The following is a 23,747-nucleotide window of genomic DNA, read 5'->3' as shown; positions in this document are numbered from 1 at the left end:
AATTTTATTATACATAATAACGACGTCTTTTTTTCTAAACAGTAAAACAAAAAATTATAATTTTTTGGGTAAAAAGGTATCAGTTGATAGTTTTGATAAGATTCAGATCATTGAAACTGGCAACCAAGTGCCATACTTTTTGATACTTTTGAACAGGATCAGATTTTCTATAGTGTAGCTATCGTTGAAAAGTAGTTGAATCGTGCTTTGTTAAAATTAAATATATTAACTAATCTCAATGTTTTATATCTGATAATGACTTACTGTTGCAGATCCGAAATCTGCTTCTCCTTAACGTTCTGTTCTTCCTGGCTCATTTGAACTAATTGAAGCAGTCTTTCCATTTCAGTAGCCGACCGTTTCGCTTCTTCCTGTGCTTGTTCCATCTTCTTCTCGGCATCAGCCAACTTCTTATTTAACTCACCCACAGCGGCAGCGTTTCCGCCGGCCTAAAAAAAATAAAATACTCGATTTGAAAGTGTAAAACGATATGCGGAGTTAAAGTGAACTAAAAAAGTTATAAAATTACTGGCCTTAGAGTCAATATTAACGACAGAAAATAATTAAATCACAGTAAGTGTTTCATATATTCAATAGGTATCTACATATATTTTGCTTTAATAGCTGCCCAGGCCTAATTATATTTTAAGTATGAAGGGACTATGAACTACTTTTGTATGTAGTTACTTTTTATTTGTAGTAGTACAGTTCTTTGATGTGTTTTATATAAGTACCTAATAATACAATTACTATCAGCATACACACAGAGCCGCAGAGAGAGAGCCGCAACTAGAAGAACACTTAGACAAAAAAGAGACAATATCTGCAGCAACAAATTGAAAAGGTAGAAGGAGAAGACAGACGAAATCAAAATAAGAATTTCTACAGAGAAGTAAGACAACATAAGAGAGGCTCGTACATAAACACACCCAACTTCGTAAGAGATAAAAATCTAGAAATGCTGGCTGCCAAAAACAAAATAATAGAAAGATGGGCTGAATATTTTGAAGAGCTCCTGAATATTCAAAATTTCACTGATGAATACAATGAAAATGGTGGAAACAACGGAGAACGTGAGTATCAAACGGTCAATTAGAAATACCCCCACCAAGCATGGAAGAAATTACGCATGCCATAAAAACGCTTAAAAACGATAAATCCCCTGGTCTGGACAATATTGATGCCAAGCTAATTAAAACAGGCGGTCATGAACTCATAAGTAAAATCCATTAATTAATAGAAATGACTTGGCAACAAGAGATAATGCCGAAAGAATGGTGTGGTAGTATAATTGTACCAATACACAAGAAAGGAAAAAAGGAATCATGCATGAATTACAGAGCAATCTCACTAATCAACACTACATATAAAATATTGGCTTCGATATTATTAAAAAAATTAGTACCACACGCCGAAGAAATAGTTGGTGACTACCAGTGTGGTTTCAGGCCTGGCAGATCGACTATTGATAACATATTTACAATAAGACAAGTGCTTGAAAAGTATTGGGAATATAATCACGACGTGCATCAGATTTTTATAGACTTCAAACAGGCTTATGATTCAATTAATCGTGCAACATTATGGAAGGCAATGATCGAGCTCGGCGTACCCAAGAAACTAGCTGCGGTAACACAAATGTGTGTAAGTAACTCTTTTGCATAAGTTAGAATAGGGGGAGAAATATCAAATGCTTTCTGCGTAAATTCTGGACTGAGACAGGGAGATCCGTTTTCCCCATTGTTGTTTAACCTGGCCTTAGAATATGTCATGCGAAAAATATATCCAAAAATCAAACTAGACATAACTGCTCGGGGAGCAAAAATCATACTCGCCTTTGCCGATGACGTAGACGCAGTAGCACAATCAACATTAGAAATTAAGGATATTTTCTCGAGCTTTGAAGAAGCTACATTAAACATCGGTCTAAAAATAAAAGACAAAACAAAATACATGGTCGTCTCAAAACAAGAACGACGGCGAATAAGGCAAAACATTACTATAAATGATCACAACTTCGAAGTGGTTAAAGAATTTACATATCTAGGAGCAACAATCACAAATGACAACAAATTAGAGCGAGAAGTTGAAACGAGAATAATGGCAGGTAACAGATCTTTCTTTACAATGCAACATCTAATGAAGTCAAAACTTCTTTCATGAGGTACAAAAATCCGGATATATAAGACCATAATACGACCAGCAGTCGCGTATGAAAGCGAAACATGGACGCTAACAAAAAGAGAAATAAATAAATTGCTGGTGTGGGAACGTAAAATTCTTCGAATGATATATGGCCCTTGCAGAGACAGCATGACAAACGAATGGAGGGGCAGATACAATAACGAACTAGAGTCTCTATTCGGAAAAGAAAATCTAGTCAGATATATAAAGGCCAATAGACTCAGATGGGCAGGGCATGTGATACGCAGTAACGACAATCGCCTTATAAACAATGTGTTCTGGGAAAGGCCAGAGGGAAGAAGGACTGTAGGGCGGCCTAGAAAAAGGTGGAAAGATGCAGTCAAAGAAGATCTAGAGAAAATGGGAGTGCGACAATGGGAATTACTGGCACAGAACCGACAAACATGGAAGGCATAGTAAACGCGGCAAAGACTCACGAAGAGTTGTAGCGCCATTGATAATGATGATGATGCACACAGGATAGGTGGATAGGTACCTACACTCTTTCCCTCTCTCTCTCTCTCTCTCTTTCACTCTATCTCTCTTTCTCTCTCTCTCTCTCTCTTTCTCTCCCTCTCTCTCCACCCTCTTCTCTCTGGAGACGTACAGTGCAACATAAGTTCCACGTTTCGATCCATATTTTAGGTTAATTACAGTCAAAAAAATGAAAGATTACCCATGAACTGTCATATCAAGTACATATTTTATATTTGTTGTCATTTTTTACAGATAACGAACGAGAGAGATAGATTATTAAGTGTTGTCTATTAAACAAAAACGTTATCCAAGATATGGACGTAATATTTAGGAAAACATTTAATATGAGTAGAGATGATTGTACAAACTACTATTCGAGTAATCGTACTGGTCAACAATAATCTGACGGATTCGATTTCCATTATAACTGGTTCCACGTTCAATGTAAATTGTTTTGTTTACGTTTGTGTTAGGTTAGCTTCGGTAGAGTTTATAAATTTTAATAATCAGTCGTATTTACTTGAATAGACTTAGTTCTTTTAAGAGCTATTTTGATATTATATTGTATTTTTGGTTTGGTAAGTATTTATTTAAATAAAATAAGCCATTAAAATTTGTAAGTAATCACCTGTCAATATGGTTAACTTCTGTCTACGAGTTCACCAAACGTGTATTATATTACTCTGACTTTTCAATCATAATGTATGAAATTACAGATTAGTATATTTACTGAGTAGTACTGATTTACCTGAGGGTACAAAAATGACTATACGGAATACATTATGTATAAACAAAGTAAGTTTTAGTAATAATTGGCATTTCTGAAAGAGTCATTTTTTATTACTCACTCCTAAAAAAATAAATAGCTGTAGAATTAAGCCGAGAGACAAAATCTTTGTTTTAGAAGCAGAAACTGTTTTACCTATCAAATGCTTTATTTTCAACAGTTCCTGCAAAATTGCTTCTTATTAAATAAATAATTTACTGTTGAATGATGAAACCCAATGCATAATGAAACCAATTTTAAAACATTAATACTTCTTTTTGTAGCCAAATAATATTTATAATTGAAAATTGCAAAACAATTTATAAATGTTCCGTGGAATATTTGACTTGTGGACTAACTACATGTTTAATTTTTTAGAAAAGCGTGTTACCGTCACATGTTCAAATGATGAATTGAAAAAAATTGTATTTAAGAGTAATCCATCATTGAATCAGGTATTCAAGAATTATATCAGAAAGAATTGGGATTTAAATATATAAAGGATGACAACTGAAGATCATTAATGGAACGTACCAATACTGCTAGTCAAAGGACATGATTTCTTCGTAAGTATATGGATAATCCTCATAGTGCTTCCCCCAAGGGAAGTAATTTTTTTTAGATGAAACATGGCTATATGCCAAAGGAACCAAAATAAAGGTTGCGATGGCAAATGTTTCATTATTGTGTATGCAGGTTCTTCTAAAGGGTTCGTCCAAGAAGGCAAGTTAGTGTTATCTTTAAAATCATTGTCGATGGATTATCATGGAGAAATAAATAGACATATCTTTACACAGCGGATTACTTTACAGTTATTCCCTAATGTAGAGGATCCATCACTAATAGTAATGGATAATTCTTCTTACCACAGTTAGTTAAAAACAACCTTCCTATTGTTCCAGAAAATATGACATAATCATTTGGCTAAAAGCAGATAATATTAATTTCAGTGAACATTTACAAGACCTGAATTGTGTCAGCTTATAAAAGAAACGATTTTCCTAAAGGTTTTTGATATTTTATTTTTTCACTAAAACTGTTTTGAATCTTCTTCTTATGGTGCCTTTCCCTTACGGATGTTGGACACTAACATGGCTATTCGGACTTTGTCTTTTTGTGTGGTCCTTTCTTCCTTCTTCCTGAAACCTGATATTCAGCGACTTTTCAAATTGGGTGATCCTCATTTCCACGTAGAACGTGCCCTAACCATCTTAATCTATGCTCTCTCATTTTTGCACTGATAGCTGCCACGACTAAACTTCCCCTAATATATTCATTTTTGATTCTATTCTTTCTTGTTACTCCACTCATCCACCTTTTACCTTAGAATTCTCATTTCTGCCACATACTACATTGTCCTTCTTTCACAGCTGATGTCACTTGTAAACCTTTCCCCTTTCCTATAACCTTTCAGTTTCATAGGAATTTTTCTGCAGCACAATACTCCACTCGCCTCCTTCCATTTCATCCAGCCAGCTCTTGATTTACTGCAGGCATCTCCATATATCTCCCCGTTGCTCTGCAGTACAGATGCTAAATACTTAAATCTATCACCAGGGTTACCACCCTATTTGGATTTATAACTCCATCTTTAAATGGACATTCTAAATACTCCGTTTTTGACCTACTCAATTTTAAAGCTTTTCCTTCCAGACACTGTCTCCACTGCTCAAGTCTTATTTCTAATTCCCTTTCAGTATGCCCTACTAACACCACATCGTCTGCATACATTAAACAACAAGGAATGTCTCCTGGGTACTCTTTTATCTCATCTAATACTAATGAAAATGGATATGGACCGAGCCCTGATGTAATCCTTCACATGAAACTTATCAGTCTCTCGTACCTCGGTTCTAACACTAGTTAGAAACAGATAAAATGGTGACGAAAAATTCAAATAGGAAGTCCAAATGTTTACACTATTTTCAGTATTTTGTTGTACAAACTAAAAAATCAGCAGCATAGTACAGTATCAAACAAATATCTGAATTCACTAAGTTTACTTTCATTTTAAATCGCTTAATTCAGCTGACATAAACAACATTTTTTAAATTCCTGTTACTATTTACGTTCACTGGTAACTTTAACATGGAGAAATCCATAATACTATATTTGCTTACTTTTTATTTTTGTATTATAAATATATATCAAATAATTAATTACGGTAATAATAGAAACTTGTATCTTCTTCTTCTTCTTCAGATGCAAATCCATTAATGGATGTTAGCGATCACATTTTCCATTAATTCTCTATTTCTTGCAATATGTATCAGAGATTGTATGTCTTTAATCCCTGTCCATTGCCGTATGTTTAGGAGCCAGGACATTTTCTTGCGTCCCATTCCTCTCTTGCCTTCAATTTTACCCTCGATTATAAATTGGAGGAACTGGTATTTTTCATTTCGCATGATGTGACCTAGATACGCCGTTTTCCTTTTCTTGGTGGTTTCGAAAAGTTGGCGTTCTTGGTTTATTCTTTTAAGGACATCTATATTTGTGATTTTCGCTGTCCATAGTATTTTTAGGATACGGCGATAGAGCCACATTTCGAAAGCTTCTAATCTGTTTATATCCCTCGTTTTGAGTGTTCAGCCCTCTACGCCATATAGCAGCACTGACCACACGTAGCACTTAGTAAACCTTAGTCTCAGTTAAAGATCGAACTCTGAACAAGTCATTCCATTCTTGAATTTTACGAAAGCTTGTCGAGCTTGCTCAATGCGACATTTTACTTCCCTGTCCGATGCCCAGTCTTCAAAAAGCCACGATCCCAGGTATTTAAATTTACTCACTTTTTCAATGGAATTAGTATTCAGAAACTTGTATCACCAATAAATATATATTATCAGAAAAAATAACATCACAAAAATTGTTTGGTAAATTCTTACGTAGCGAAAAATCGTACGCTGGAGTTAGAACATCCATTTATTTTCAGTATTAACTTTAGATAGATATTAGATGTTCTTTTGACTAGAAAGTTTTTGTATGCATATCATCGACGACTCATGAGTAAATTTGCATTTTTCCGACTGTACTAAGTGGGTAGTTTCGATTATCTCAGAAATCGCAACTAGCAAATTGGAAAATACTCCAAAATTGATCAGCTAATTAACTACTTTTAATTGACACATCTTGAGAAATGACTATGCTTATTTTACTAAATACTTAATTGCAAAAATTGGCGAATTGCTATCTTTTTAAATTTTTTACTATAACAAATCACGACTGAGGTTTTTTAACCTACTGTTTTCGCGAATTGCGTCAACCCCTTAATAAAATAAGGGAGTCTAAAAGTATTTATAAGTTTAAGTATTTATTTAAAGTAAAATATAAAATTTTCGTATAACAGAAATATCTAGCAATACTTACTCTCTGTAAGGAATTTTGTAATTGGTCCAGTTGCTGCTTTTGTTTTTGTAATTGCTTATCTAAATCTGCTAAGGCTCTCTCTTTTTCTTCTACTTGTCTACTCTTATTTTCTACGATTCTTCTTTGTTCCTCAAACTGTTTCTTAGCTTCTTCGATCATCTTTCTCTCTTCGGCCATTTGCCTCCTCTCAGCGGTATGGTCCTCGGTTGGTTTTTGGGCACTGACAGCAGCCGCTCTCTTGTGAGCTTCTTGGAGTTCCATCTAAAAATGTTGCGAAAGATAAATAAACTTCTGGATATTAGTAAATATAAGGTTTGGTTTAGTAAATGAATAGAACGTTAAAATAAAAAAATATAAATAACTGGTAAATATTTATTAGCAAGGATATAAGAGAAAAAAGAAATGAAATGAATAAACCTGTAACAGAAAAAAATATTAATAAAATTTTATAAAATTTAAGAAGTAAAAATAAACCATAAATAAAACTAAATAAAAGTTTAAAATACACAGAATCGTCCATAAAATTTAATAGTAATATTTAACATGAGTAAATTTTCTGTGTTCCTCTAAAAATAAAAATATTAAAATTTATTTATAGGCCAGGAAATAAAGCATTTTGGCTCGCAATTTTTTCGTCCAGTATAAATTTACTTGAAATTTTCACGAAAGATAGGGAATAGCCCAAGGATCATTTTTTATATCATGCTGCTGTAAGCTAATACCTTGGGGGTGGTTGCCACCCCATCTAGAGGGTGGGATATTTTTATTACATTTTACACATGGAAATCGATGGAAAAAGTAATTCTTAAAAGAAATGTTTTTTACGTTTTCTTCGTAAAACTAATATTGTACTTCGAACTTAAACCGGTACAAAAAGGAAGAAAAACAGTTTTCAGTCCAATTCACGTAAGAATACTTACAATGAAGAAGTGAAATTTTGAATAAGGGAAATTGTTCATGATTTTTTTTGGAAAACATACCACCAACCGACGACAGCACATTGAACAGAGTGAAGGATGATGAGGACCTACCAGCTTTTTCAAAAACCACATTTCTTAGGCTACTAAATGACATGGGTTTTGAATATGGTAAAAGACGTCGAGATTCAATAATGATGGAAAGAAAATATATCGTATCCTGGAGACACAAGTACCTCAGACGGTGCTTCAGTCATAAAAAAATGGGGGGAAACAACGATTGATAATCTACGAGATGCCTTCATAAAAGGGAGAGATCCCTGAAAGCTTCAACCCAAAGAGGTCCTCGGTTTGTTCTTCTTCATGCTGGAAGCGAAACCTCCCATGGTTCCCATTGCAAGAAATGGAAAAGAACTGGCAAATATAGCAAAAAGACTGATACGGGAAAGCTCTAAAATGGGACCGAAAGTTAATATTAATAAATTTAAGTACATGAAAATCTCGAGCAAAAAAGGAATAAACACCAGGGGATCCTTTAAATTGGAGGTGGAGGATGGATCAGTTGTAGAATTCGAGAAGGTGGATGATATATGTACGTAGGTACTCTTATTGATCAGACATGTAAGGAATAAACTAAAATCAACCTGAGACTGACCAATAGCAACATGTGTGCTAGAGCCATGAGCAAAATAATTAAGGCCAAAGATATATCTCGGAATACAAAAATAAGAGTATACAAAACTATAACTCGACCCACAATGCTATACGCTGCTGAGACATGGACTATGAACAAAACCATACAAAATAAATTGGAAGCATGGAAAAGAAAGATACTTCGCAGGACGTTTGGTGGAAAAATAGTAGAAGGAAAATGGAGAAGACGAACTAATACAGAAGTCTACCATTTGTATGCTAATCCTACAATAACAAAAGTTGTGAAAAAACGTAGACTAGAATGGCTTGGACATCTAGAAAGACAAGGTAATAGACTGGTCAAGAATATTGCTTGGAGAGTACCTGAAGGCAAAAAAGAGAGGAAGACCAGGAAAGAAATGAAAAGATGTAGTGATGGAAGATGTCAGAGAGATGGGAATTAGAGATTGGAAGCTGATAGCTAAAAACAGAAAACGATAGGCGTATGTCAGGAGGCTTGAAAAAGGATCTTCAGATTTTTTTAAAGAGTGTATGCTGAGATCTGTATTTTATAAGAAGAATCCTGTAACACAAATGACAGTATAGAGTATGCAGAAAGATAAATAGGCGAATTAAAAATAGGCGAATAAACACAATAGTAGACGAATAAACACTTACTATTACTCTATAGAAAAAACTAAAATATACACAAATCATAATAAAATATAACAATAAAGATGTCATACACCAAATTTAACGACCTTCTTACACTATGGGAAGTTAAGTATATGTAGTTCTATGTATCAGCAATACATTTTAAAGTTTTTAAATATACATTAAATATATTTTACAATATTAAAACAATTGCTTCTACTTCTTATATAAAAAATTACCTGGTTTCTTTCAAGCTCTTGAACCAGCATCTCAAGTTGTGACTGCAGCCTTTCTTTTTCCGTGGTCGAATTCTTAACCTCCGTATGTGCTTTTTCTAGTTCTTTTCTTAACCGTGCAACCTCCTTGTCGTCTTGCGGCGGTGGTTGTATTCCCCTTTCTTTCTGATATTGTGCCATCTGTTGCAGTTGCTGCTGTAACTGTTTCTCCATAACTTGAATACGTTTCTGAAGATCCTGTGCCGTTTTTTCGGCTTGATCAGCTCGGTCTGTTTCCTGTTGAACGACCTTTCTCCATTGTTCCAGTTCAGAGTCTCCTCTGGCTCCAGATTCGTGAAGAAGTTTTTCTGCTTTATCTGCTCTCTGTCGGTGAGTGTCTCTTTCTTTGTGTACTGCTTGTAACTGTTGTTGCAGTTTAGCGATTTCCTTGTCTCTATTTTCAATGACATCTTTGGTTCCTCTTTCGACATCCTGCGTCATCTTCTTCTGTTCTGTTTTAAGTCTTAATACTTCAGCTTTTTGTTTTTCTAGTTCTGCCTCGCTCTGATTTAACTCTTGTTGGAAGTTCATAAGCATGTCTTGAGATTTTTCTAGTTGCATTACTAATTGATCTCGTTCCATTGTTAGCTGTTTTATATCTGCTTCATACTTAATTATTTGCTTTTCTATAGATTCACCTTGCCGACCTTGCTTGTCAAGCATTGCTACCATCTTTTCTCTCTCCCTAGAAACCTAAAAAAGAAACATAATAAATATTTAAACTTTTTTTCCCATTTTCATCCAACAAGTTACACTGATCAATTAGTGCAGAATTTCACAGTCAGTTTTATAATGAAATAGTGTTTTCTCGTTTATAACCTGTGATTTAGAATTATTGATACCCAATGATAAGAAAGACTTCATTTTTAGATATTTTAGTAGAACAAAAGTTTAACGCAAAACTTTTATCTGAATACACCAATCTTAATTTTTGGGAAAAGTATTAAAACATCTTAAAAAGTGTTGGAACATAACCATTATGTTTCAAAAGAGATCAAGTCACATATACGTTTAAAAAAATATCATCCGCAATATCAAAAACAACGGGAACTAAAAGAGATTTGATATAAGATAATAAAATTTATACAAATCAAATCAATAAAAAATTCTATAAGAAAGTTTATTATCGGATAAAGAGAACCATTGCCTACTTCATATTCCTTGTAGTTGTGATTCAGCGTACGTTGGGTAAATACTCGTCTGACTTAACACAAAAGAAACAATCAACTTTTGCAGAATATACCATCACATATGACAACCACCAAACTTTGAGCGAAGAAACACAACATATTATTCATGATTAACTTCCTACACCCTGTTTCGGTAGACCGAAATTACCCATTTGATAACATCTGCTGTACTAATAGGCTTAATGCCAGGAACAATTACTACTAATAATCTATAAATACCGAAATCAATATATCATTAAAGTTTCTACTGAGAATGCATATTTTCTTGCTAATGAATCTTGCCTAAAGAAATATCTTGCCTAAGGAATCCAAGAAAACAAAGATCATCGCTTTTATCAAATCTGGCAAGCTGGACAACAAACCCGAAAGCTGCAGACCTATTGCCCTCTTAAGCGTAGCGTATAAACGGTGTAAATGACTTCTCTATAATGGACTAAATCCAATCATACTTGAATCTCTACCCATAAATCAGCAGACTATCTAACAACTGCTTACGATACTGTGTGGCTTAGCATTGAAGTTCCTAACAGCTATAAAATGCAAAACAATGACCTCCTATGGAAAACATGTTGTCTAATAGGATTTTGCACGTATCAATGCGGGAACTACTCAATAAACCAAAAACCCTAAGCAACGGCCTCTCCAGGGATCAGTATTCGTGCTGCTTCTATTTAACCTCTATTTTACTGACCCACCAATCACCATGTTCAGAAAGTTTGCAATCTAACACCAACATAAACGCAGTCAAACAAACCCTCACTCAAGACATGGCATTGATGGTAGAATACTTCAGGAAATGGCGCGCTAGATAGCATAATATTACTTTTTAATCCATACCAAAATACCTGGATACTGGATCGCATATTTTCCTTTAATGAACATCTGACAACTCTTCCTGCAAAATTAACATCCTGAAACAATATCCTGTACAAACTAGCAGGAATACTGAAGAGCTGATTCAAAAACACTTCGCGCTACCTCAGTCTAACTTACTCAACGGCTGAGTACTGCTCTTTAGTCTGGCGAAACAGCCCCATGTAGATAAAGTCGATAGAGTATTATAGCCAACAATGACGATAATGTCTGGAACTATCAAAACAACCTTACTCTTCGGGTTGCCGGTCCTGAGCAATTATGAGCCACCTAAAGAACGAATATGTAACATATTTCAATAGAACAGTTCAAAAAGATCGTCAACAACCGTATAAATCGTATAAATCATAACTACAAGGACATCGAAGCCTAGTGAATAGACTGGATAAATAGAGCCAATCTCAGATGACACACTGTATTTAATCCCCCGATCACCCAGCGGTCTTCCACATCTCAAGAAAAACTTGGACAGCATTAAACAGTATGTTGCGAATCCTCTCTCTTTAGATGGAACATGAGGCTCAAATCTAACTGCGACTGCAGAGCCCAAGAACAAGCCACCCAACACATTGTTAACAGTGTGCCCATAACAGTGAAATCCCTAAGTGTGTCCATATGATGTGTCATATGCTAAATAAAATACATATACGCCATTAAAATTTGTTTTTAATATTAAAAAGTGCATCAAATACACACAAGATGTACTTCTAATAATACCATTAATTTATTCTTACTTGTGCTAATTCTTGCTGCAACTTAACGATGGTTTCTTGCGATCTGTGATCTATTGTCCTTCGTTGTGAATCCAATCCAGTTCTTATTTGCTGTAGCTCTGCCCTAAGTACATCTCTCTCCTGTTCCATGGTTTTCCAGTCAAGTTTGTCCCTTTCTATCCTCTCGTGCATTCTAGCAAGTTCATTCGCCATTCTTTCAAATTCGATTTTAGTAGCCTCGTTGGTCTGTAAGGCATTGGCCAAATGTTGCTGAGATTTCTCCAGCTCTTGCGCAAGACGACCAGCTTCAAGTTCAGTTGCATCTCGAGCCTGAATTGCCTTTTCTAGTTTTTCCTTGAGCCGTTCAATTTCCAACCTTTCGTCATTTCTTACCTTGTCGGCTGCTAAAGTTTGCCTCCTATCCGCTTGTGCGATTTCTAATTTTAGTTTTTCGTTGTCTTTTTCCAATTTTTCTGATTGGAGTTTTAATTTCTCGTACCTATCTCTTAGTTTCTCACATTCTATTACAGCACGTTCAAGTTCGTTACGCTGCTTATCTTGTCCACCAGATACTTTAGACACTTCTTGTCTTGCGAGGTCTAATTGTATAGATACCTCGTGTAACTTGGTCTCTAGTTGTTGATTGGTATTGAGAGTTCGTGTTAAGTCGTCTTTAAGTCGTTCCATTTCCATGCCCCTTTCTTTTTCTTGTTCATATGTAAATTTGCCTCTTGTGGTTTCCATGTGGGCAATTTCTTTCCTGGATCTATCTAGTTCTCCTAGCGTCTTGTCGAGTCTTTCTCTCAACCTGTAAACAGAAGTTATATTTAATTTACTTTAAATTTAATATATGTGTAATAAAAAAGACTATAGAATTACATTGAGTAAAATAAAGAAAATCGACTAACGTCATAGCCGTACCAAAAGATGTATATTTTAGGTGTTATTAGTTCGGTTTAAGTAAAAAAGGTTATCTTCTTCGAATGTGATAAATTTTCCCAATTTTCGCAATTTTTCCAAAGAAAATTATAGTTTAAATCTAATAAATATAACAGATTATTAATGAAAAGATCGTTTCAATATATCTGCTAGAGGTTGAAACTTCCTGCATTGTGAAGAAACAGAAATATGTAATGTATAGCATGAAAGGATTCATAGCGATGGTTAATAACCCAGAGTCAATACTTTACAGACTTTAGTTGGTATATGATCATGGACCGAAGCGATCCATGAAAATATATGTAGAAGGAACAGGAGTTTGTACTAAATATTGAAATATTAAAAATTGCTATTAGTGCTACTACGAGAAGTAATAAATATGAACCGTTCATGTTTAATGAGGGGACATACGGGTTTACTTGGAAATTTTGTTTGAATTTATTGTTTGAAAAATGTATCAGAATAATTCAATTCAACTAATGTAGACACAACAGGTAATAAAATTATCCATAACCCCGTTGATTGTTGACATTTAGAAAAAGACGATATTTGAACAAAAAACAAAACGATCATAAGCGGTTAAAATGTTTACCAAAGTATCATAATATCAAAGAATATAGACGGATATAGAAGGATCTTTCACTGTTATTTTTTAGCGTCGGCAAAGCTTGAATATACGTTATAAAAAAGAAGCAGAGGTTGATCAAGATTTTAGTTCCTTATTCGTACCACTACGGAGCGGTCATGTCAGCACTATTACTGCTTCTAAAATATGAAAGAGTTGGGCAACAAATGCAACTTTAGATATTTTTATATGTAGATGCCGCGTGGTCGTAGAATAGCATTAAATTTTTGCGTTCCATAAAATAAAAAAAAATATTATTTTAACATTTAATAAATGAATCTTTTCAGAAAAAATATTATGATTCAAATTTTTAATTGAAATATGTACAAATCTACGATGTGTTTCGATCAAAAAACAATTCATGCTCTTGTGAGTACGCTAGAATTGCTTTTTAGCACATAAACCAAAGAACTATTTTTTACAATTTGAAAATTCGAAATTGTGAAGTATAATTTCGGATTTTAAAATTAAAAAAATAAATAAGTAAGTCTCAAATAACGCCTCACTAGAGCTCAACAAAGGAAGATAAGAAAAAGGCAAAAATGGCTGCTGGGACATAGACCATAGCAAATCAAGTAGAGCAAGAAATCCAAATCAGCAACACCCTACGATAAAAAGAGACTTCGGGAAAATACCATCACCCTCCTCGTAACATAGTTGCTAAGAAACCAAGGGGCTCTAACGAGCAGACTAGGTCATAAAGCACCCTGACAAAAGTATTCAGAATGGTGGTAGCACACAGACACCATCCTGATACTCAACTAGATCGGGCTCAAGCAAATTGATCATTAACAATCTGGATCAAGCACTTGATGAGGCTCCTTTAAGAGGTCAAAATGAACTTCTGCAGTCTGAACATCGTTTAGCGAAGGGACCTTGTGGGTGAACTGTGTTAACGAGTATACAAAAAAATGGACGACTGAAGTGGTGAAGACTATTGGGGGCCTGTGGGAGGGAGTAAACTTAAATATAATTGTTCCAAGTAATATGTCCAAGCGCCCCATGGTCCTCACCTGCGTCCCCGAGAAAAAACTTGATGAAGAAACCATCAGGACCCGTCTAAAGAGGCAAAATCAAGATCTTAACACAGAAGACTGGTTATAATCTCTGTTTCACAGACTGAAAGACAGTAAAGATAGACAGTGAAAGACAGTAAAGATAAAGTTTATAGAGGGAGGAGTTATGAAGGAGATAGTTCTCAGATCAGCATACCTAAAAATATAAAATTTTATTTACATGTAATAAAAAAAAATAATATGAATATCATACCTTTTTAAATTTTAAAATTAAAAATTTAACAATTTAAAGTATTAAAAATAAAGATTTTATTGTGAAAAAAAAAAACAAAAAAAAGACAGTTTGCAAATCAATGGCATCGGAATTTGATTAGGCGTGGATGCATAAGTTAAATAAATAGCTCTGTTCGTACTCCTTTCCCACTTCCCCCTAACTACATCTTTCATGATGGTTTTATGCCGGCGGCCACGGTTTCAGTTTATGCAGTCGCCCTCTTAAGTATTGTTTTGAAGTATAATAACCGTAAACATATCGCCCATTTGAACTGTCCTGAATATTTTTAATAATATTAGCGATAACAAAAATATTAACCTGTCAATTTCTGCACGCAAGCGATCGCTGTCATCTCTCGATCTCTCATCTCTGTCGTACTTCGTATACCTGTCTCTTCCTGGTACGTTAGATTCTCGTAGAGCATCGTATTCGGCAATTATTTTCCTAAATTCAACTTGAAGTTTATCGTGTTTGTCACGAGCCTTTTCTACTTCTACTTGTAATCTGGCTGATTCTTCTTGAGATTTCTCGTAGCTAGCCTAAAAAAAAGAATAATATACTTTTGATTGAAAAACTTAGTTAAATATGTCAAAACTGTATTGAAGTACTATAGTTACTTTAAGATTTTAAAGGAAGTACAATCAATAGTATGATTATTATCATGTACATGTGTGGCAAGAGTGCATCTTTCTGAGTGCAATCTACAGTCACTTTTGTGGGAGGTAATCCTATCTTTTATGGATCTTGAACTTTGTCCTATATATTCTTTATTACAATCTGTACAAGGAATACTGTAAATTATATTTGTTGTTAATTGTTTAGGATGTCTATCTTTGAATTTTGAGAACATTTTATTTATGGTGAGAACTTCTGCTTAAAACTGGATTGATTTCTTTGATATACTATAATGAAACAAATTTTTTTCTCTGTGTCCTTGGGATGTAGTGTGATGATTTATGTTATTGTCTTCTTAAATTGTTAATGGATTAATAGATGTGGTGTTAACTCAATAGGATATTTACTAAAAAATTTTACTAACTAGCTATTTAAACAAAACAAAATTGTATATCGAGTACCTAATTATCTACCCTTACTTCAATTCAACAATCTGTCAGATATAAATTTTACTTAATTTAACATTATATATTTTAATTAATAATTTTAATTCGTGCACGTCAAAGATGTGTAATGTCGGTGCCTTAGTTTTTATTTATTGTTTTAATGTATAACTGCTTCTACCGCTGCGCTGTACTGCATTTAAACCAGTCACTTAAATTTTTCAACCATGACACTCTTCTTCTTCCCACACTCTTTCCTCCTCTTATCTTTCTCTATATTATTAAGTTTAGCATTTCATATCGCTGTCCCCTCATTACGTGTACGAGATATGGTAACCTTCTTACTTCTATTGAGTTCATTATTGTATTCTTTTTCCATTTCTCGCAATACTTCTGTGTTTTCTTCTTTGTCCATGCTATTATAAGCATCCTTCTATAACATCCTATTTTAAATGGTTATCCAGATTTAGCCATACGGCTGACACTCCCCCTCAGGAGAAAATTCACCTATCTCAGATACCTACGGTATCAAAAGGATTGAGCTCTGGTGGGACTCTTTCTGTGGTATCGAGCCCTAGGTGACTTATAGATATACTCCAGGTATGCTAGAGTATCTCCCAAAAATTTTCGTACACAGCTTTCTGCATGGCCTTATAGAGATGTTCATTTAGACCCAGTTGTTTTATGCTCTCTAGGAGGTTTTTGGGAATAACACCAGTAGTAGATAGAATAATAGGTACGGTCTGGGTACTTTCCTTTCTCTATTGTCTCCACATTTGTATTTCTAGATCTCTGTACTTGGCGATCTGATCGTTATATTTAACATGCAAATTATTGGTGTTAGGTATCGTAACATCAATAAGTATTGTTTGCCTAGTAAGTTTATTAACTAGTATGAGATCGGGTCTATTATGTGCCACTAGTTGGTCTGTGAGCACAGTGCGGTGCTGACATATATCTCACCTATAGCTTGTAGTTGCCATTTTCAAGCATTCTGTCAGGGACGTATTGATAATAAGGAAGATGGTCGGTGTGGAGAAGTACCAGTTTGTCAGCTAGTTCTTCGTGGATAATTTTTCCTACTGAGCCATGGCGTTCTTTATAATCAGTTCAAACAAACGCCTGGCAGCCCCCAGGAAGATGTTGGATGGTTTCTTGGGCTTGGCATCCATATCATAATTTGTCATTTTGGATCTTTCACAATATATTTCAGGTAATTCTTAGTTGGAATAACCTGATCCTAAATGGCAAGTAGAAAGCCCTCAGTCTCGAGAAATATCTTCCTGATGTCAACCAATAGTTCGACGCTGTATTGTCGACATATTCTTGGCTGATCGCATTGAGATGTCGCTCATGCAGAGGTTTACTCATCCAGGTGCGCATTTTTTCTTGCTTAGTCAGGGGGTTTATGCGCATTTCTTGTTCCCTCAGTTTTTTCCCTTAAGGGGCGTTGTATCATCTTGTAACGATGTTCTGATCGTTTAACGGTTCGAACCATGGGAGTGTCAATATTTGCGCATCCACTTCTACAACGAGACGATGAAGTGGGATTCGGAACGGCTATTTAAGGCGTGTGAGTAGCGGAATTAGACAGTCTTGTAGCTGGCGCTCTAGGCTCCCTGACTCGCCGGTGTAGTGAACCTGCAAGCCAACCCGGACATAGAGATTTCCGTATTGAGGATCGTACTCTGTCCTTAACCAAACGGAACCCATCGGTACTGTGTATTGAACATTACCGTGGGTCTGCACAGCCGAATATTTTATTTGCGAGTGCGTTCGGAGCTCCCGCTGAATTAAAGCGGAAGCAAGCATAAGTCTGCGTGTGATCGACTTTACCTATTTCATTTCTTTATTAATAATAATTAATTTCTTTTCTTTTATAGACGTTCGCCGGGGAGTTCATTCATCGCGGGGCCCAGACGGGGACGTAGAATTCACTTCATTTTTATTTATTGTATGTACGGCGTAGAATTCATTTTATTTTATTTATTGTATATATGCTAAATTAATAGATTTATTTTTTTTATTTTAACCTGTGTTTTACTGAGTCTGTCGCCCCGAAAGAGCTACCCATCACAATCTTTGTCATCATTGCGCAAATTGCTCAATGTAAAGTAGATATCTTAGCCTGTACCTGAAAATAAGATCTTTTTAGCAGCCTGTTTATTCAGTTGCTCATCTATGTCCATAAGTCGCTCTTGATATCGCGGTAATGTTGTTCTCTCTACTGCACTGCGTGGATGGTGTTTTTGCGCCTTTGTGAGAAGTGTTCTTACTTTCCGCTGAAGACTCTCTATATCCCTTTTTGACCACTTTATAATACCAAATAAGTAACTCAGTGCAGAACAGGCGTACGTATTTAATGCCTTAAACACATTTTTACTATTAGATATGACCGATTTAGTTGTCTTACTCTTCGTACGAACTCGGAGATTAGTTCGGTTTTTATTTGTTTATGGTCAATTTTCCACGCTTGAAAAACTCCAGGTTGAGTTAGCTCTGACTATATTTAGTATACGGCACTTGTCTAGTCCAAAATGCATACAGAGTTTCTACAGTTTTTAGCATCTGATCTAGGTGGTTTCAAGTGGAAGCCATTAATTTCAAATCATCCATATACAACAGATGATTAAGCTTCGCCACAAAAGTATTGTTATTTTTGATGCTAAATCCTGAGTCAGTGGAGTTCAGCAGCTGAGATAGTGGGTTCATCGCTAGGCAGAACCAAAGTGGACTCAACGAGTCCCCTTGGAAAAGGCCCCGGTTAATTGGAATAACTTCAATTTCGATATTCAGCTGTTTGAAGGTGAATTTTAGTCTTCCATTCTGCCATTATATGATTCTAAAAGGTCACGAGATTATCATCGACTTTACTATATTTTCAATATATCTATAAGCCATTTATGCAGCAATGAATCAAAGGCCTTCTTGTAGTCAATGAAGGCATTAAAAAGGTTCCTTTTTTGGTGTATGCCTGGTTAGAAATGACTGAGTCGATAAAAAGTTGTCCTTTGCAACCCATGGAGCCCTTTCTGTTGAGGCTCTATGATATTGTTTAGAGCATAGTATTGGTAGATATGCTGGGCTACACAAGATGTGTACAAAGTTGGAAGACAAGTAATTGGGCGTTACTTGGCCTGATTTTGGGTGTTATTTTGATTCTTCGGTATAAGATAAGTGGTTCCACAGTAGATCAGCATATGCAAATATTCTAATGTATGGGCTTCCACGATATAATTGGGTAGGACTTCAGTGTTCATAATTTGTAACAGAGCACCTAGTTTCTTACAACAGTTTAGTTTTAGTAGCGGTCGTCTGCTAAGTGGGTTTGTCCTCACTCTTGTACGGCACGTGCCATTTCATTATTCCTAGATTTAGCCCTACGGCTCACACTCCCTCTAAGGGGAAAATTCACTCATCTCAAAATACTTACGGTATCAAAAGGATTGAGCTCTGGTGGGACTCTTTCCGTGTTATCGAGCCCTAGGTGACTTGGTATGTTGGAGTATCTCCCAAAAATTTTCGTACACATCTAGACGTCGCGAGGAGTACAGCTTTCTGCATGGCCTTATAGGGATGTTCATTTAGACCCAGCTGTTTTATGTTCTCTAGGAGGTTTTTGGGAATAACACCAGTAGTAGATAGAATAATAGGTACTGCCTGGGTACTTTCCATTCTCCATTGTCTCCTCATTTGTATTTCTAGATCTCTGTACTTGGCGATCTTTTCGTTGTAATTAACACGTAAATTATTGGTGTTAGATATCGCCACATCAATAAGTGCTGTTTGCCTAGTAATTTTATTAACTAGTATGAGATCCGGTCTATTATGCGCCACTGGTTGGTCTGTAAGTACAGTGCGGTGCCATTTTATTATTATTGTTATTATTCAAGTAATTTTGAATTCTTTTATTTTTTTTTAATTACGTAAATGATATTGATGTTTGTGTATTTGCTTCTAATATGTTTCACTTAGATTTATTTAGATATATAACTCTCTTGCAAAATAAAGAATAAAACTTTATTGACAATACGGTATACTAAGATAAAATGTATTACAGAAAATGGAGATAACTTATATACAAAAAAAATTATATTATGTACCTGTACTTTGGCAATTTGACCATGTGTTCTTTCAATTTCGTACTGCATTCTCTCGTTATCGGCATGAAGCTTTTCTTTCTCACTTTGGATTCTTCTTATTTCAATTTGGGCCTTTTCATATCTATCCCGTACCATTTCGATGTCAATATTCATTCGTTCTAGTTCTTCTTTAGATTTTTCCTCAATTTCTTTAGATCTACAAAAAAAGTTGGTTTAAAAGATCTCTAGTTAAGGTAGTTAATGAGAACTTAGGAAATTATACTTCAAACTGGTGAACTAGGGGTGTAGGGTTGTCTTATAAATGTAGCACCTTTTATCGGTACGACCACATTGAGCGTCATAGACAAGAGATAATTCTTGATAACTGATCCGCATAAGATACTTCTTACTTATGGTTCCACGTACCACACCCCCACGTAAGCAGGCTAAAATAAGTAAGGGTAAACAGATATGGAGATATTTTCACGTGATAATTTTGTGTGATTGTCGGTATAAGCAATCCCCCACTTAATGACCAACGGCTTCAGACAGATGAGATTTATTCCCTTTTATCCTGAGGTTGAGAAATTGTTCCCGAACGTCCTTAGACCATCGTCATGGCAATCACAAGCCACAGTGTTTAATATTAAAAAGAAAAGAATATGATTCCCAACCTGGAACGTTAAGAGTCTATATCAGATAGTAAAGCTAAACAGCCTGATCCACGAAATCGAAATTATACAGATGAAAATAAATATAATGGGCATAACCGACGTCCAGTGGTCAGAGACAGGTAAACTTAATATTAAAAACGGAATGATGTGGAAACAGTGACCCCTCTCATCGATATGGAGTCACAATTTTGTTGGACGCAGAAACAGAGAGATCATTGGTTAGCTTTACCCCGTACTCAGAGAAAATAATAATAGTTTAATTAAAGAGAAATATACAAAAAATTTATCTAATCTGGGTACACGCATCAACAGCGGATAAATATAAAACTGAGATTGAACATTTTTAGAACAAAGAATGGTTAAGTGCTATATTTGGCCAGTACTTTTGTATGGAGAAGAAATGTGGACACTTAGTTAAAATAGCGTGGATTTAAAGAATAATACCGAAGTGCTGAGACGAAAAGAGTGCCAAGTCATTAAAACAATTTAAGTTAGAAAACTGAACTACCTAGGCCATATTGAGAGGAGTGAAAAGAATGAAATGCTAAGACTTATCATGCAAGAAAAGAATAAAGGTAAGATAATCATTCGACAAAGAAAGATTTGTTGGCTGAAAAACCTTCGAGAATGGTGTAACTTGTCGCTCAGTAAACTTCTACAGAGAAGCTGCAAATATCATACGGATAGCTATGATGATAACCATCCTCCGATAAGAGAAGGAATTACAAGAAGTAAAAGAAGTGAAGTTATGTCAAGTGAAAAGGTGTCACTTCGCGCTAGTTACTAAATACGGCATTGAAATGTAAATAACACATAGTTTTATTTTGTTATCATTCCTCTTCTGTTACTGTATTTGATTTCTCTATTTAGCTTCATAATAAACTAATACAGGAACTTTTACAAGTTTAAAAACATTATGATATGAAGAATGATTAGACGAAGAACATTAATGAGCAAAACGTAAAGGTAAAAAAATAGATCGTTAAAAAACAATTCCAATTGCAAAAAGTACTTAGGTCAATAAGGCAAAGGATAAGAAGAATGGATACCACATGCCATCAAAAACAGCACATAATTATTACGATAAGATATTTCGTTAGTGAATTATAAAAAGCAACAGTATTTTCAAAACACGACGAAAGATGGTTGTAACATTTGTAACTAAATTTAGTCTTTGTGTCCAATCTTAGATTATAACTCATAATGCAGGAAAAAGCTGATAACAATAACTATTAGTATGACAAATGGTTTCAAATTACTAAAACGAACTTAATATTGTTACCAAACAGCCGACATAAATTGAGAGTACCTATATATAAATTTTTACCTTCCAAGTTGCATTGCTACTCTGTCATACATTTCTTGCGTTCTAGCCATTTCCTCTTGGACCTTGCGTTGATCTTCTCGCAATTTAGTTGCGTGGATTTGTTGTTTTTCTAATTCTATTTCAAGTCGTTCCTTGTCGGCAGAAACGGTGTCTAATTTGTTTTGTATTCTATAGAGGTCACTTTGTGATCTACAAAATAACTTATATTAAGAACATGTTAAAAAATTAAATTTTAAAGAACTAGATAAGTTTACTGCTTTTTGTTTTTAATTATTTCTAAATCTTCGGTCGGTTTTGTATGGCTTAATAGAACTTGATGTTTTTCATTTATTTTGAATTTCTACTTAATTAATTATTAATTAATTAATTAATTAATTAACCACTTAATTAATTAATATATAATTAATTAATTATATATCCAGTTTAATGTTAGTCCGTGACTCGGTTAGTTACATCTTGAATTTAAACCAATATACTACATTTTCCTGCTTCTGCGTCCTCAATTAGCAGGGTTGCAAATAGACTGGATAGCAATCTGCGTACCAATTCAGTGGTTTGCGGATAACGTACGCATGCTTAGGGATTCTCATCTAATAAAATGCAATGAGCCAACGCACTCAGTAGCAACGATTATATTACTAGGTGGAAAGCTGCCTGCTGCCCTTTTGACCTTTTCTACAAGATAGTAGATTTTTCTTTTTCTCGTTTAAATATATTTTTTTTAATGCTAATTTTATTTTTTTGTTTTGAATCAACATTAATTAATCACACCTCGATAAGAATATGAAAATAATATTAAGTTTATTTAATTTCTTAAAGATTTAAAAGGAAAAATCTTTTATCTAAACAGAAAGTCTCATCTAGTCAGATAGATAAGTACGAGCCCCTTCCCATATCAGTTGGCCCACCAATGAAATTTGCAATTTAAGTCGATTACCATAAACAAATTATACACTGCACGTTTTTATAAGTTCCCATATTAATTTATATGGCATTTTTGTAATTTTAGTAGTATTGTAAAGCTAAATACTACAAATGTATTTTGTAGTATTGTAAAGCTTTTGTCGTTTGTGGATTGTAAAATTGGTCGATGTAAACTTATCGATGAGAAAATTTGTTCAATCATTATTAGATTTTTTAATTCTGGAAAATCCAATTCGGAAGTCGCGAATATGTTGCAATTGTCATGCTATAGTGTAAGAAATATAGTCAGAAGATACAAAACTACAGGTTCAGTTGTCACAAAATCTAGAAATGTTGGAAAAAGTAAAATAACCGAAGCAGATCGAAGGGCATTAAGACGCATTATAGTAAAAAATCGACGAGCAAATTATATGGAGTTAGCGTTTTATAGTGTGACGTTATTGGAAGACACGTTTCTAGATCAACATGTCACCGAGAGGCCCACAAATTAGGCTTTGGTACTTACAAAGTAAGTTTTATAGTTGAAAAAATTAGTACGAATTGTTTTTAATAAACTTCATTTCATTTTAGGCTAAGGAAAAGCCACTTTCAATATTACAACAAAAGAAAAATACAAGGCAAGATACAAAAAATTACAAGGCAAGATAGAAGGCAAAAGATCTCAAAGGCGCAGAAGGACATCGTGGTTGAAGAACATCAGACAGTGGGCAGGAATGACTACCATACATCTATTTGGAACAGCTGTCAACAAAGTTGTATGGACCAACGTGATTGCCA

General features: G+C 34.7%; 1 protein-coding gene across 7 annotated transcripts in view; it reads right to left on the bottom strand.

The window, feature by feature from the left end:
* Positions 1-23,747, bottom strand: part of brp (ELKS/RAB6-interacting/CAST family member bruchpilot) — a 528,827-nt gene that overhangs the window by 47,249 nt on the left and 457,831 nt on the right. For all 7 annotated transcript variants that reach the window (XM_072520526.1, XM_072520528.1, XM_072520527.1 and 4 more), the window contains 7 exons: positions 22,047-22,235; positions 20,067-20,262; positions 15,224-15,444; positions 12,073-12,859; positions 9,240-9,968; positions 6,797-7,057; positions 265-449 (listed from right to left, as the gene is read on the bottom strand). In XM_072520526.1, coding sequence (XP_072376627.1) covers positions 265-449; positions 6,797-7,057; positions 9,240-9,968; positions 12,073-12,859; positions 15,224-15,444; positions 20,067-20,262; positions 22,047-22,235 — 2,568 coding nt within the window. The remainder of the gene's footprint in view (positions 1-264; positions 450-6,796; positions 7,058-9,239; positions 9,969-12,072; positions 12,860-15,223; positions 15,445-20,066; positions 20,263-22,046; positions 22,236-23,747) is intronic.

Source organism: Diabrotica undecimpunctata, chromosome 1 (assembly GCF_040954645.1).
Source record: "Diabrotica undecimpunctata isolate CICGRU chromosome 1, icDiaUnde3, whole genome shotgun sequence".
NCBI lineage: Eukaryota > Metazoa > Arthropoda > Insecta > Coleoptera > Chrysomelidae > Diabrotica > Diabrotica undecimpunctata.
Note: the sequence above shows the minus strand (reverse complement) of the source record. Positions and strands in the feature narration are given on the sequence as shown.